The 16,024-nt window shown below is 40.8% G+C and overlaps 1 protein-coding gene across 1 annotated transcript in view; it reads right to left on the bottom strand.

Annotated features, from left to right (window-relative positions):
• Window positions 1-16,024, bottom strand: part of LOC138378900 (uncharacterized) — a 162,857-nt gene that overhangs the window by 602 nt on the left and 146,231 nt on the right. The window contains exon 15 of the mRNA XM_069464211.1: window positions 6-478. Coding sequence (XP_069320312.1) covers window positions 6-478 — 473 coding nt within the window. The remainder of the gene's footprint in view (window positions 1-5; window positions 479-16,024) is intronic.

The following is a 16,024-nucleotide window of genomic DNA, read 5'->3' as shown; positions in this document are numbered from 1 at the left end:
GATACCTTCCGAGTGTCTCTTGTCCACTCGGAGTTGAAATCCCAATCCGGGTTGGTCTCGGGTGCTGCTCTCTGTGCCCACTGCTCCACGTCCAAGGTCCCTGCTGGAGCCTGGTCCTGGAGCCACCTCCGGGTCCCAGCTACAATCCTACATCGTTCTTCCTTGTTAAAAAGGGTCAGAAGGAGCTGGCGGCAGTCCTCCCAAGTGGGACGGTGGGTCTGAAAGATGGATTCTAGGAGGTCAATGAGGGCCTGAGGTTTTTCGGAGTAAGGCAGGGTGTGGTGCTTCCAGTTCAGAAGGTCAGTGGTGGAGAAGGGCTGGTAGTACAGGACTGGCTGCCCTGGCTGAACGGACCCATCGTCTGTAACCTGCATCGCCCCTCGCACCTCACGCAGGGGCATCGGGAGGGCTGAAGTTGGGACCTGAGCTGACCTTAGCTGGCAGGTGATGGGAGTGTCGGCATCTGGTTGGTCCGGAACTGGTGGCGGGGAGACTGACAGTGGCGGGGTGTCTGGTGGATTCAGGGGTACTTCAGGAGGTGTCATGGTAGGGTTGTAGGGTGGTGGTGGTGGCTCCTCTTCAGGAGCTTCCTGATGGATGGGTTTGGACAGTTTGGAGTTTCCGGTCCTTTGGGCCACAAAAATCCTGCTCTGTCCCTTATTAGCACAGAACCGGACCCAAGGGGGCATGGTCTGAGCAATCTCTAGCCATGAATCTATGTAAGGGAATTGGTCGGGGTGGCCGGGAGTCCCAGTCACAACTTTCCAAACTGCTTGCACGGTGGGGAGGTCTAGGGCTCCTGTTGCAGACATGTTCACAGAGGGCCCCAAGTCTGCTGGGACTCAGTGTGATGCTGTAATCTCCCGTGAAACCCTTCTTAAAGTTCTTTAACATGCATTTAAGGACTATGGGCTTAGATTCTACACTATCCACCCTAGACCCTTGAACGGTGTCACAGCTTGACAGACGAGGAGTGAAGATATTCTGCAAAAAGGCGGTTGGCACCAGTTTGCTTCTGTCACTGAGGTCCCGCCGGTTGCTGCGCCCGTCCTGAACCGGTGGCTTCAAGGGGTCAGCGCGGTCGGTTTTCCCGGTTAGGGAACCAAAATGTTACAGCACGTGTTACAGCCAGTGGTCCCGAGGACAAACTGAGCGGCACACGGAGAGTCGCAGAATCAAGGTTTATTTGCTGGCGGGCTCAGAGGGGTCTCGCCACCAAATTCTGAGCCCTGTCTACCCAATTTTTCCCATTTTTATTAATTTGGTGTGATCCAAGGGGAGGGGGTCTCAGGTGACTGATGCCCGCCAGGTAATAGGTTAGGTTAGTGTCTGCACCAGATAATAGGTTTAGTGCTATGCTAATTGTACCAGATGTTAGGTTAGTAATATGCTAATGTGGGTCTTCCGTGAGGGTTGAGGGTCTCAGGTGACTGCTGTGCTAAGTAATAGATCGGGGTTTTCCTTATCAGCTGCACAACAGACTTATTTGAATTCTTTTGCTAAAGTTGTACTAGGTAATAGAATTGCTCTAGATTACTTACTGTCTAAACAGGGAATAGTCTGTGCAATTGCTAAAACTTCTTGTTGCACATGGATAAATACAGCTGGTATTGCAGAAATCCAGTTGCAAAAACTTAACAACGTTACTTGGTTAAAACTGGTAGAATCTTTGGCTGGCTGAGTCTTTGATAAGATTTTAGTTGGCTTGGTTAATTGAGACCTTGGCTAAGAAGCAATACTCCAAACTTAGTATTATCCTCCCGATAGTCATAATAATAGTCTCCCTGGTGTACTGTATTCTTGTAAAAGGTTTTAAGCATCTGCATGCAGCTATCCACCAAATGCCAAATAGGTTCACTATGGCTGGGATGATGAAAGATCAAAGAAACGAGTGATAATGAGAACACCATAACATGTTGGGACCAAAAAACCAGAAAGATGGTGACAGAGAGTAGTGCTAATGGCCTAAGTGAGAGCATGACTAAAAAGGGAATTAAGTGAAATTTATGGGAGGCGATTGTTTTGGATGGGGCTCCTGCACTAGGCCCAGCAGACCAGATCAAATCAGAATGGAGTCACTTGTGCTACATGCCACATAATCAAACTTAACTTTGAAATGCGCCAATTAAAAAAAAACAGGATATTTACAGAAACCAATCAGAAGGGGAATAGTTTACCTGAGTCTGCACAATAAGGAAGTCCTCTCTCTTTTAACTGTGTATGGAAAGTAACTTTGTCATACGTGCTACACAGCGAACTAAGCGGGGAAGGGGAACAGTGTGGAGTGGGTATGGGATTGGCACATTTGGGTAGATTGTGCAGCTCAGCCCTCACTGAGAAGCTGACACAGGAGGAAAGAAAAACTTGAGGGGGGTGAGGGGAGAGCCCTGTGGAGATCTAGGGATGGAAATTGCTATGAGAGATTTTTCCTGGGAAATTAGTCACTGACAAATAGTAATGTGCCCCCAATTTTGTTGCAAGAGGTGCTGTGTTATTGTTTGACAGGTATGAATCGGTCAGGATTAAGGCCAGAATTACCCAAATGGTTCTCACAATTAGGGCATGGTTTAAGACCTTTGACACTGAACAAATTCAGGCTATAGCACACAGTAAATTTATATGCTTCTATAAAATGGATCTTTTTGGATATGTGTATAAACAGGTCCTTGCCATAGCCTCTCACTTAAGTGGCTGAGTCCAGTTTTGTAAGCTGTGTGTTGCTACTTGAGTAACGGTGCTGTACAAAATCCCAACTGTTGCTTGAATCTAGTGCCAGGAAACTCAACTGTCACTAAAATCAATAAGTCACGTGCGGGAGAACATTTCTCTATCTGTGTATGTGGGGCTAACACGTTACCTATTTCATTAACTTCAGGGACAAGAGCTTAAGTGAGCAGAGACGGCTGATCAGTACATTTGAACAGAAGCCTGGATCCCAGCACATTACAGGATGGAGTCACTACATGGTCACAGTTGCTGACATCACAGTGGGGTTTGCCCTCTAAAGTCCAGACCATCTTCAAGCTTACGCTTCTCCCTCCTAAGGGTGTGTAGTGGCCGGAAGCGTTTTTTGTTGTTGTGTTTTAAACTATTAAAAAAGACTGGTTTAGTTTTTTTGTTGTTGTTGTTTCCACAATGAATTCTTACTTAGGAAAGTTGCTCTGTATCTGTGGTAAAGGTATTCAACGATACATTCTTTCCTTCTCAGGTCACAGATTTGTAAGAAAATTGAAGAGTGTGATTTACAGCTAGTGCTGCCTTGCAGTGGTGTGGACCCAGACTTCAAGCACAAAGATCACCGATTTCACACATCTGATAGGTAAGTGTGATATAATTCTCAGTTGTACTTTCATTGTGTTTTACTGCCTTCTGTACAACAGGCTTGCTTCTAAAGGTAGGTGTCTCACTGAACTTCCTCTCTTAATATCTGGTTAGGCACTGTGTCCATGTGTACTCAATCGTTCTAGATAATTATGATGATCATGAGAGCTCTCCCTGTGTGATTGGAAATATCAGCCTATCGGGTAAGTTCCAACACCCCTGACCTCAGTTTAGATGTAAAGCCTCAGAAAACGTCATCATTTAACTAGACCTGAATTCCTTCATTTTTAGAAGCACGACTGAAATGTTTTTATCCAGTTTGCCTGGTACCATGGAGGTTTGGTAGAAATCGTGTGTTCATTAGGCTTCAACCAGTATCATAGCTATGTTCTGAGTACTCAACAGTGGGCAAAGACAGGCAGTGTTATTTCAGTAACCTGAGACCTTTGAAGGCTATCAGGGTAGCCTGATATTTTCATAAACCATAGAGCTGGGAAAGAATTCGAGGTGATCCTGTTTGTCCCCCTGGATTGCTGAGGAAAGAACCCTTTATCATCCTACTCTGGAATGTCTGAAGGCAATTGTGAAACTTCCTTTGTGAAGTGCACTCAGCCATGTGGCCTTCTAGTTAAGCAATTTTACTTACAACTAACTGAAATCACTGTTGGGAAAGATTCAGCATGAACTCATTTGTTGTGCCTTTAGAGAAAGAAAACAACAGCTGTTAAATGTCTATTATATATTATTCTTTTCTCTATAGCACAGGGCAGGCTCACAGTAATGTTCAAAGGTGAATAGCTTATTTCTGAGGTATTCTTCTTTTGTGATTTCAATAATACACACTGTAGGTAATTTAGAAAGTTCTACAGGTTTGATGAGGGAGGAAGGCACTACTTTCACATCTTTGTATTGGCTTACAACCTCTCATGGATCACACAGTTGGCACACACTCTCCCAGTGAGTTGGGCTAGCTGGTTCAGGGTTCAGCAGACACTGGCTTCTTGTACTGTGTGCCAGGTCCTTATGGTTATGTTCTGTTAACCAAAAGCACTGAGCAAGGAGAGAGAAGGGGACCAGGTGAGAGAGGGTAGTTGGCATTATAAACCCATTATGACCTCATCAGTTTGTCACCGTGATTTTGAACCAGTCATGTATTTCTTTAGATTTTAATTTCCTTAACTAAAATGAGGGAGAAATAAGTGAATGGTTTTTAAATTTTTATGATCAAGGATCTTTTTGAGAAGCTGGTGAATCATGTGGGAATTTTTTTTTAAAAAGCACATATACATATACACACAAATATTCAGAACTTCAAGGAAACCTATGGAGCTCTCTCTAAAAAGCACCCAGAGTCAAGGAGCTGTCTTTTCCAATTTCACGTATTTATTTGATTCCAGTGTCTTCTATCATTCAAATCATGTCAGTCGCCTGCCTAAAACTCTTCAGTGTATTCCTTTTAAATTAGAATCAAAATAATGACTAACCAAGGGCAGCAGTCAACAGTATCTGGCTACTATGCCCTCATCACTTACCACTTTCCTCCTTAGTAGCTGTGCTCTAGCCACACAGGTTTACTTTCTTTTTAAGCTTTAGTAATACAAGGTATAATAGATACAAGATAATCTGCCTTTATTTAAAATGTACCATTTGATCAATAATTGCCATATGTGACACCTGTGAAAGGATCCATACAATGAAGGGAACAGATGCATCCATCACACCCAAAAGTCCCGGACCCATCCTCTGTATGCACAGCAACGAGACCTACAATGTTGCTCCAAAGAGGTTCTTTAGTTATACATATCGTGCTTAACTAGGAGTAATTTATTATTCAGGCAATTACATATATATTTTGAAAACACACATCTGGAGTGTTTGAATGTTCCTGAAAAGTTCTTTTCCTTATGCATTTGTACTTTCTGCCTCATCCAATGTTACTTAAGTACAATTTTTCAATAGGGAATTCTGAATTAATGAGTCTTAGTGTATATCCTCCTCTTGCTGGTTTTTGTTTTAAAGTCATTTTGAGTCTTAATGGTTTTAAACATGGAGTCTTTGGCACATTTTCATCCACAATAAATCATGAAAGAAATTTAAAAGCATCCTGTAGTCACAAAAATTGAGAAATATTTGGAATATTTAAAAAATGGTGAGAATGTGGTCAAACATATTCATACATGCTTGGTTATGGGCCTCTACAAACCTGGGATTCAATACAGTAAATTAGCTAAAGAAAGAATATGTGGCAGCTTATATTTTATGTGCGGTATGGGTTAATTTCTCTTTAATAATAAAAATGATAGTCTAAAAAATGGTAAATTTTATCTGTATTTTAAAAAATAAAATAGAAATAATCTGCATGGTAAAAATTTATAGTTTGGCAGCCACTATATGCCTGAAGGATCTGATGTGATAATTTCTAATTACTTTTGTTTAATTTTAATGAATTCTTATGTGGACTAGGCAAAAGCTGAAATGAACAACAAAAAAGCAGCAAAATTTCAAAAAGGGCAAGGCTATTAAATATTAGTTGTAAACTTATCCTTTTTCTTTTGCAAAACCTTTTAAATATTGTTTCAGCTATACAGTACTTTATATTTCTGGACCCAAAGCATTACCACCAAATATGAAATTGTTTTTCCTAATAAAATCAGCTTACCATAATCTACCATTCCTTCCTATATCACCTCTAATGCATACGGAATAAAAACACTTGCCTTATTAAGGTGATAAATGAAATAAAAGTAGGTTGCTAAAAGGTATTGTTAGAAGCAATCAACCTAAATAATCCCCATTGCATTCTTCTAGCTTTTACTTTCAAGGTAGTTCCTTGGAGAACTGTGGGATGGTTACCAACTTCTGAGTCAGAAAAAAATGAAAAATTACAAATGGTAATCCTGCCCTAGCCCTCTGCTTAGAGCAAGCACAATAGCTTCTTTGAATTTTCTAATTTGCATTTTTAAAATGATACTCCTATAATATGGCAGGCTGGGTGAAACATGACGTTGCTTTTTCTTTCCATGTTAACGTCTTATACAGATGCATTTGGGAAAATGCCAGCTTTATGAATATTTTAATGTTATTTACGGACTGTCTTTTGCTTGTTTCATAAAAGCATAGCTATGATTATATTAGGTTCTATGCAAAGTTTCATTTCTTTTTGTTCCCAGTTCTACATAAATTTAGTATATAGTTTAGTACAGTTATAAAAGATTGAAGCACAAGCAAAAAAACTTGTTAGTTTCAGCCATCTGATAGGGAAAAAGTGCTTCTCGGAGATTATATCATTACTTTCCCTATTATTCTAAAAATTTCAGAATATCACAGAGGTTACTTCAGGGTTCCTGAAGAAATATCTTTTTTTTTTTTTTTTTTTTTTTTTTGAGACAGAGTCTTGCTCTGTTGCCCGGGCTAGAGTGAGTGCCATGGCATCAGCCTAGCTCACAGCAACCTCAAACTCCTGGGCTTAAGCAATCCTACTGCCTCAGCCTCCCCAGTAGCTGGGACTACAGGCATGCACCACCATGCCCGGCTAATTTTTTTTTTCTAAATATATTTTTAGTTGGCCGGATCATTTCTTTCTATTTTTAGTAGAGACGGGGTCTCGCTCTTGCTCAGGCTGGTCTTGAACTCCTGACCTCGAGCGATCCACCCGCCTCGGCCTCCCAGAGTGCTAGGATTACAGGTGTAAGCCACCGCACCCAGCCTAAGAAATATCTTAACTCTTGTTATTAGAATAAATTCTATAAGCTTGAGCATAAAATGTTTGTGTAAAACTGTCACTTTTATTTTGTTCTTTTTAAAAAATTTTTTATTCAGAATATTACAGGGGTACAAATGTTTTGGTTACATGGGTTGCTTATGTACTGCTTTAAGTGTGCCCATCTCCCAGATAGTGTATGCTGTACAACACATTAGGTATGATTTCACCCATCCCCTCTTCCGCCTCTCATCTGCTTGATTTCCGTTGAGTTCTACTTCCATGTGTGCACATGAGTGCTGTTTGGTTAGTTCCAGTTTAATGGTGAGTACATGTGGTGTTTGTTTTTCCATTCTTGCAATAATTCATTAAGGAGAATGGTCTCCAGTTCCATCCAGATTGTTAAAAAGGAATTAATTCATTTTTTTATGGCTGAGTAGAACTCCATGGTATACATAATACCCCATTTTATTAATCCACTCATGAATTTATGGGCACTTGGGTTGATTCCACATCTTTGCGATTGTGAATTGTGGTGCTATAAACATTCGAGTGCAAGTGTCATTTTGATAAAATAAGCTTCTTTCCTTTGGGAAAATACCCAGTATTGGGATTTCTGGATCAATTGGTAAGTCTACTTTTAGTTCTTTGAGGAATTTCCATACTGTTTTCCATAGAGGTTGTACTAGTTTGCAGTCCCACCAACAGTGTATAAGTGTTCCTTTCTATTTTTTTTAATGTCAGAATATTATGGGTGTACAAACATTTTGGTTACTTAATTTGCTTTTGTACAGTTTGAGTCTAAGTTATAAGCGTGGCCATCACCCAGATAGTGTGCATTGTACCTGTTAGTTGTGAATATACCCATCCCCCCAATCTACTTGATTTCTGTTGAGTTTTACTTCCATATGTGCACATAAGTGTTGATCAATTAGTTCCAATTTAGTATCAAGTACATGTGGGGTTTGTTGATCCATTCTTGTGATACTTCGCTTAGAAGAATGGTCTCTAGTTCCATTCAGGTTGTTACAAAAGATATTAGTTCACCATTTTTTCATGGCTGAGTAGTAATCCATAGTTATTAGCCCTTTATTGGATGTATAGCATGAAAATATTTTCTCTTATTCTGTAGGTTGTCTATTTGCTCTTTTAATTGTTTCCTTGGCTGTGCAAAAGCTTTTTAATTTAATCAAGATCTATTTATTTATTTTTGTTATTGCTGTGATTGCCATGGGGATCTTCCTCATGAATTCTTTGCCTAGACCTATATCTAGAAGAGTTTTTCCAACATTTTCTTCTAGAATTCTAATGGTTTCAAGTCTTAAGTTTAAGTCTGTTATCCATCATGAATTAATTTTAGTGAGTGGTGAGAGATACAGATCCTGTTCCAATCTTCTGCATGTGGCTATCCAGTTTTCCCAGCACAATTTGCTGAATAGGGATGCTTTTCCCCAGTTTATATTGTTGTCTGCTTTGTCAAAGATCAGTTGGCTGTATGTGAATGGTTTTATATCCCAATTTGCTGTTCTGTTTCGTCCTTGACCCAATAATCATTGAACAGTGGGTTGCCTAATTTCCATGACTTTGTGTAGGATTGAGTGTTTCTGTTGGAACTGGTTTCTAATTTTATTTCACTATGGTCTGAGAAGATACATGGTATAATTTTCTATTTTTTAAAATTTGCTGAGGCATGGTTTGTGGCCTAAGATGTGATCAATCTTAGAGAATGTTCCATGTGCTGATGAGAAGAATGTATATTAAGTACTTTTGGGGTAGAATGTTCTCTAAATGTCTGTTAGGCCCATTTCCTCTAGAGTCCTGTTTAAGTCCAGTGTTTCTTTGTTTATTTTCTGCATGGAAGATCTGTCCAGTTCTATCAGTGGGGTCTTGAAGTCCCTGGCTATTACTGTGCTGTTGTTTATCACTTTGTTTATATCTAGTAGGGTTTGCTTTATGAATCTGGGCACACCCGTGTTAGGTGCATAAATATTTAGGATTGTTATGCCTTCTTGTTTAATTGCTCCCATTACCATTATATAATGACCATCTTTGTCTTTCTTTACTATTGTTGAAGTCTATGTTGTCTGATATGAGAATAGCTACACCTGCTTTCTTTTGATTTCCATTTGTGTGGAATATTTTTTTGCATCCCTTCAACTTGAGTCTGTATGAGTCCTTGTGGATTAGATGTGTTTCCTGGAGACAGAAGATACTTGGCTTGCATTTTTTTTTTTTTATCCATTCAACTAGCCTATGTCTCTTGAGTGGAGAATTTAAGCCATTCACATTTATTGAAATAATTAATAAGTGGGATGCATTTCTGTTCATCCTGTTTGGTAGAACCTTATTGATTTGTTTTACTTCTTGAGCTATTATTATGTCTGGGTTCTAAGCTTTAGCTTTTGGGTGATTTTACACTGGTGGATTTCTATTGTGCTAATTGATGCATGATGCAGATCTGAGTACTTCCTGCAGGGCTGGTCTGGTCATGACAAATTCCCTCAGTGTTTGCGTGGCTGAAAGTCTTTATTTCTCTCTCATATAAGAAACTTAGTTTTGCAGGATGCAAAATTCTAGGCTGGCCATTATTCTGTTTAAGAAGACTGAGGATAGGGCCCCAATCCCTTCTGGCTTGTAAGGTCTCAGTTGGTAAGTCTGCAGTTAGTCTGATGGGTATTCCTTTATAAGTTACCTTATGTTTTCACCTTATAGTTTGTGGGAGTTCCTCCTTCATATTAACTTTGGCCATTCTGATGACTGTGTGTCATGGTGATTGCCTCTCTGCCTTGAATCTCCCAGGAGTTCATTGAGCTTCTTGTACCTAAACATCTAAGTTTCTAGCAAGACCAGGGAAGTTTTCCTAAATTATTCCCTCAAATAGGTTTTCCAACCCTTGTGTGTTCTTCTCCCTCAGGAACACCTATGATTTTTATGTTTGGCCTTTTTACATAATCCCGTATTTCCTGTAGACTTTTTTCATTCCTCTTCTTTATCTCTGACTGACTGATCTAATTTGAAGTTGTCTTCAAACTCTGAGATTCTTTCTTCTGCCTGTTCTAGTCTATTTTTAAAACTTTCCACTGTGTTTTGTATTTCCTTGAATGAATTTTTCATTTCCAGAAGTTCTATTTGTTTTTTTTTAATGATTCAATTTCTTTAGTGAATTTTTCATTCATTTCCTATATTGTTCTTGTGGTTTCTTTGTGTTGGTTTTCCATTTTCTATTTTGTTGAGCTTCCTTATAATCCAAATTTAGAATTCTTTATCTGTCATTTCGATATTTTCATTTTTGTTGGTATCCATTGGTAAAGAGTTTTTGTTTCCTTTTGGGAGTGACCTTTTGGTCTGATTTTTCATACTTCCGGAGTTCTTTTACTGATTCCTCATCTTGCCTCTCAATCCAGTCCTGGAGGTACTGGGCCTGGCTTGCGGGTCTGTCCTTGTTCCCCAAAGATCAGTCCCTGACCGTGCCAGGGAGAACTTGGGACCACCACTCGTCTGTAGGGTGTTCGAGCAGGTTTGATGATCCTCTCAAGCTGCCTTTGTCCTGCTGCTTTCATCTCTTCCCAGCAGTGTGAATTGTTTTGGGTCCCCCAGCTTAACCTCCAATATGGGGGGTGGTACTATTGAGTACAAGTCAGTCACGCCCCGTTTGCTTGAGTTGGGTGATGCTAGGATGCACTTTAGAGTTGTTCTCCCTGTCATTGGTTGATGTTTGTATGAAAGAGCCACTGCCAAGATGTTATGGTGTGCCCGTGGCAGACTCTGGTCCCCCAGGTGGAGTACTTGAATGCCCCAAGCTTCAGGAGAGACCCCGAAGCTCCTAGGGGTTGCTTGATCTCTAGTGGAGGGAGGAGGAAGGCAGTTCCTGGCTAGGATGTGGGAGCCTGAAAGGCTTTTGAAAGCCTTGGCAGGGCTCAGAAAATGCTTCTCCAGTCACTAGGGGGAGCTGCTGGCATGAGGGTCTGGATGGGCTCACCAGACCAGGAAGGCTAAGGGCACCAGGCTGAGATCTTTCTGCCTTTATCCAGTAGCGCAATTTTTCTGTGAGGAGGGGTGGGGGCTCCCCCAAATCGCCACGCCTTGGACCCCTGCAGCACACTCCCATCAGTTCAGTCAACGTGTGCTCCATCACCGCCTGAGTCCAGCTCTCAAACCTCCCCCAGGTCTGTAGGTCTGACCCACCAGCGTGCAGCTCTGTGAAACACTGGCGGGCAGGGAGTTCCAAAGTTGTGCACCCCTGTTCGCACAACCAGTTCTCAGAGGAAGAGGTGTGAGCCCCTGTATGGGGACCTCGGCCTGTAGCACACACCTTCAGGAGAGAAACAGCTGCTCACGACTTTCTCTGCATAAACTGCTCTCCGTGTTGTAAAGAGTGGGGGGAGGGGCCGCAGCACCTGGTCAGCTGACACGCCTCAGTGTGCGGCGTTCAGTTGCCATGGAGCCCGGGGCAAGGCCAGTCCTCACTGATTGCCACACTCTTATCCAAGTTGGCAGTTCTCTAATGGGAGGGATGAGCACACGCCTAGATAGATCCCTGTTCCCCAGCACCCCCTACACTCTCCTATCAGATATGTCTGTGCAGGCTTCCTTGCTACCCCAGTCCAGCTCCCAGTCTTCTCTTCTGCGTCCCCCTGCACCCCTCGTGTCTGGGGTGCACCAAGCATGGCTTGCTTCTCTCACCCACTGGTGTGCGACCCCGTGAAACGCTTGTGGGCAGCAAGTTCCCAGATTCTTCATCCCTGTTCTACCACAAGACCTCAAGGGGAAGAGGTGTGGGTCCCACTTTCTGAAAAGACTTCACCCCAGTATATGGGCCTGCGGGAGAGAAGCGAGAAGCTGTTCGTGAACTTCTTAGCTCTAACTACACTTGTGGGGGTACTGGGCGGGAAGGGGCTGCAGCTCCTAGCCAGCCCGAGCTCACACTGCTTTCTCAGTTGCAGTGGATGGTGAGGGTTGGGGGGAGTGTCTGGATGGGAGAGAGCCGGCACTATGGCCTCTCTTGGCACTCTGTCCCCCAAGGAGTGTTCTACTTGGGATGCCCAAAAGCCCAGGACTCGCTAGTTCACCCCATTATTCTATATTTGAGGGTGGAAAAGTCTTTAGTATGCTTAGTGTCCTGCTGTTCACCAAAGGTACTTATGAGGGGGAGGGGAATCCCCACTTACCCTTTTGCTGGGCTCCAAGCCTCTTTGGGTTTGATCCCTACCGATATCTTCTCCTCTTTATCTTCTTATTTCTCAGCTTCGCAGTTTCCTCCATGTGGTCCCCAGCTGTCTCTGACTTCTCTCTCTGTGGTCCACACCTGAGCTGCAACTGTTCTTCCTTCTCCTCTGTCCGATATCCTGCCTTCCTGTTGGGATAGTCCAACAAGCAATGTCTTTAGTCGGCTATCTTGCCCGAATCCCCCAAAACTGTCACTTTTATTGTTGAAAAAAGTGTGTACTTTTTGATTAATATACCATGTATATCTAATGTTCTTAAATATCAAATTCAGAATTCCCTTTGAGAAACAATTACGTGCAGTAACACTCTAATGATAATAAATGACCATATTACTGCTTAAAAAAAAATTCCCTTTGAGAATATTATTAATAGAATCCACTTACACTTGGGCTCGCTCTTTCACCAGACACTGGAGCAGACGGAATTGTGATTATCTATCTGCCAATGTTTTCTGTAAACATATATTTTGGGGGAGGCTGAGGCAGGAGAATCACTTGAGCCCAGGAGTTCTAGGTTATAGTGAGCTAAGATCATGCCACTGTACTCCAGCCTGGGCGACAGAGCGAGACCCTTTCTCTCAAACACACACATATTTTTGGGAAAAACAGCAAAAATAACCAATTCCAGTGTTTGTTGATTTTTGTCATCAAAATTTAGAATCAAAGCAAGTATGTTATTTCAGTGGTTATCTGCATGCTTTCTCTTGTTCTGGTCATTTATAAAAGCAATATAAAGTAGTAAAATGGTCATAGAATGATAGGCAGTCATTATAAAATATGATCTCAGCTTTGCTACTAATGGACTGTGGCTTTAAGCCAGTCACTTACACCCCTTATGTCATAGATTCTTCATCACTGAAAGGAGAGTATAAGATTCGGGGACTTCTAAGAAGGCCTCTTCCAGCTCACGTATTTCAGACTTGTGTGATTCTGATTCTATGTGTGTTTGCAGATACTTCAGCTAATTTTAAATTACAAGCAGGATTTCGTGCCTTTTTGCAAATGTGTCAATGAACTATTTACAAAAGGAAATTGTAGAAAGTATGCTCATATAGGCACCAAGATTGAACAACACATGAGCAGAAACTAACTTTAGGAGGGGAGATGGGAGTGTGGATTCAGAGAAATCTTAACATAGATAGTAGTGAAGTTAAACAAACTCATATTGGAGGACCACCCAAGTAGCTGGGATTACAGGCACATGCCACAACGTCCGGCTAATTTTTCTATTTTTTGTAGAGATGGGTCTTGAACTCTTGGCCTCAAGCAATCCTTCCTGCCTCAGCCTCCTGAAGTACTAGGATTATAGATGTGGGCCCCCACGCCTAGCCAGCTCATTTGTATTTATTATTGAGTAATACTCTATTTTTTTTTAATATACCACAATTTATTTATCCATTCTTTTTTTTTTTTTTTTTTTTTGAGACAGAGTCTCACTCTGTTGCCCAGGCTAGAGTGAGTGCCGTGGCGTCAGCCTAGCTCACAGCAACCTCAAACTCCTGAGCTCAAGCGATCCTCCTGTCTCAGCCTCCCGAGTAGCTGGGACTACAGGCATGCGCCACCATGCCCGGCTAATTTTTTCTATATATATTTTTAGCTGTCCATATAATTTCTTTCTATTTTTAGTAGAGGTGGGGTCTCGCTCTTGCTCAGGCTGGTCTCGAACTCCTGAGCTCAAACGATCCGCCCACCTCGGCCTCCCAGAGTGCTAGGATTACAGGCGTGAGCCACCGCGCCTGGCCCCATTCATTTCTTGAAGGACATATTCGTTGCTTCCAAGTTTTGGCAATTATTAATGAAGCTACAATAAACATCATGTGCAGATTTTTGTGTGGATATAAATTTTCAACTCATTTTTATAAATACCAAGGAACGTGATTGCTGGATCTTACGGTAAGAACATTTAAGTTTTGTACAAAAGTGTCAAACAATCTTCCAATATGGCTGTACCAAACTGCATTTCCACTAGCAATGAATGAGAGCTCCTGTTGCTCCACATTTTTGCCCATATTTGGTGGCTTAGTTTTAGGGTTCGTTTTCTAATTTATTAAACTTAAATATACAATATGAAACATTAAAAAACTATTAACTTCTAAGACCTAATTTTCAACAGCAAAACAAAAAATATGTCTATGATATATGAAGCAAAACCCCTTAGTCTTTTTATTTTTTTGTTTTTCCAGAAGTGAATTTCTTTTTTTTTTTTTTTCTGCCTTGGGTCCTTGCATACTTTGTCATTGCCATCTCTACCACCATGACCCTCATCCCCACATCTCCACATGGGTACTTAATTGTCATGTAAATAATCAAGTTCTCTTTGACTTTCTGAGTGAGAATTCAACAAGAGAAATGCTCCATTTATTTAATACATAATATTATTTAAAACTTTCCTGAAACTATCTTAGTAAGTGTACATTTAGTGGTCATCATTGCAGATAAATGAAGAATTCAGAACCTGATCATAAGTTCAAGACAAGCTACAAAAAAGGGAAGAAAAATCCAAAGACCTTGGAATAGAATTCCAGCACTGTCAAACCCAGGTAATGAAACTACTTACAGACTTTATGTCTTGTCACAGTGAGTTCTGCAGTACAAAATTATCTTTTAAGATGGAAGGAAAATGTGACCAGAAGCAGACTACTAGCAATTATACATGTTAGTTTAAATAATTTCACAGATACGATTTTCCCAAGCAATATTATCATTTTCACATGTGGAAAAAACTCAGGCATTAGTTTCTTAAACCGCTCTGGATGTTTTGTGACAGAATATATTATGCAAGCAAAACTGTTGAGAAATTTTCACAGTGTTTTAAAAAACTGGCTCTGTAGTATTTCCTTTCAAAAAGAAAATGTTCAATAATTTTAATAATTCCAAAAGTTTGTGCACACTTCTTTAAATCTCAGCTACCGTTATTTCCAAACCTAAAATTTTCCATGTCTACCTTACTATGAACAGCTCCCATACACACTTAAAGTCTTCCTTAGGGGGTCTCAACTTTAGAACTGATAACTCTTTTCAAGACACTCTGTTTTGAGGGAATATGAAGAAAGTAATGATTAGCTTTTCACACTGTAGATGCTTATTATGTCAAAAGTCAGCAGTAAACTCCAAATGACCCAATCTGGTAGCCATTTCCAAGCCTTACTTTGCTTTACTATATATATCTATATTTGACAATTTCTTTTCAATAAAGCTTTTTTGCTAGCCTCCTACTTTTCTTTTTTTCACCTCTAGAAGCTCAGCCAGGTTCTTTGCCTTTTTTAACCCCCAAATGGGGGCATTTGCCAAGGTTTTCCTCAGCTCATGACAGATGTATGCATTCATAAGGATGTAGCAAAGGAAACTGATTACATGTGAGAAGAACTATATTCAAATCCTCATCATGTTTCCCACAAACTGTGCAATATGATCAGTCATTTGAACTTAGAGTTTGTTTCCACATCTATAAGAACTGAGATAAAACTACTTACATTATAGGGTTATGCTGTGGATGAAAAATGAGGTAAAAAGTTGATAAGCATGTATTACTATACAAATAGATATTACTTATTAATGTTTAGTATTAGAAAACAGCTAGGTCACTGGCACTATGAGACTCTTTGTGCAAAGCCATTTGGCCCCCAAAGGGATCAAACTTAGGACCTTGTATTAATTATCAGTATTATAACTAACCAGTCTAACAGGCCCAAACCATATAGAGTAATTCTTTTATGCATGTGTATATCATGAAATCTAAGTTTTCATTATGTTGACATAGTATTTCAAAGGCCTTTGA

This window comes from Eulemur rufifrons, chromosome 30 (assembly GCF_041146395.1).
Source record: "Eulemur rufifrons isolate Redbay chromosome 30, OSU_ERuf_1, whole genome shotgun sequence".
Classification (NCBI taxonomy): Eukaryota; Metazoa; Chordata; class Mammalia; order Primates; family Lemuridae; genus Eulemur; species Eulemur rufifrons.
Note: the sequence above shows the minus strand (reverse complement) of the source record. Positions and strands in the feature narration are given on the sequence as shown.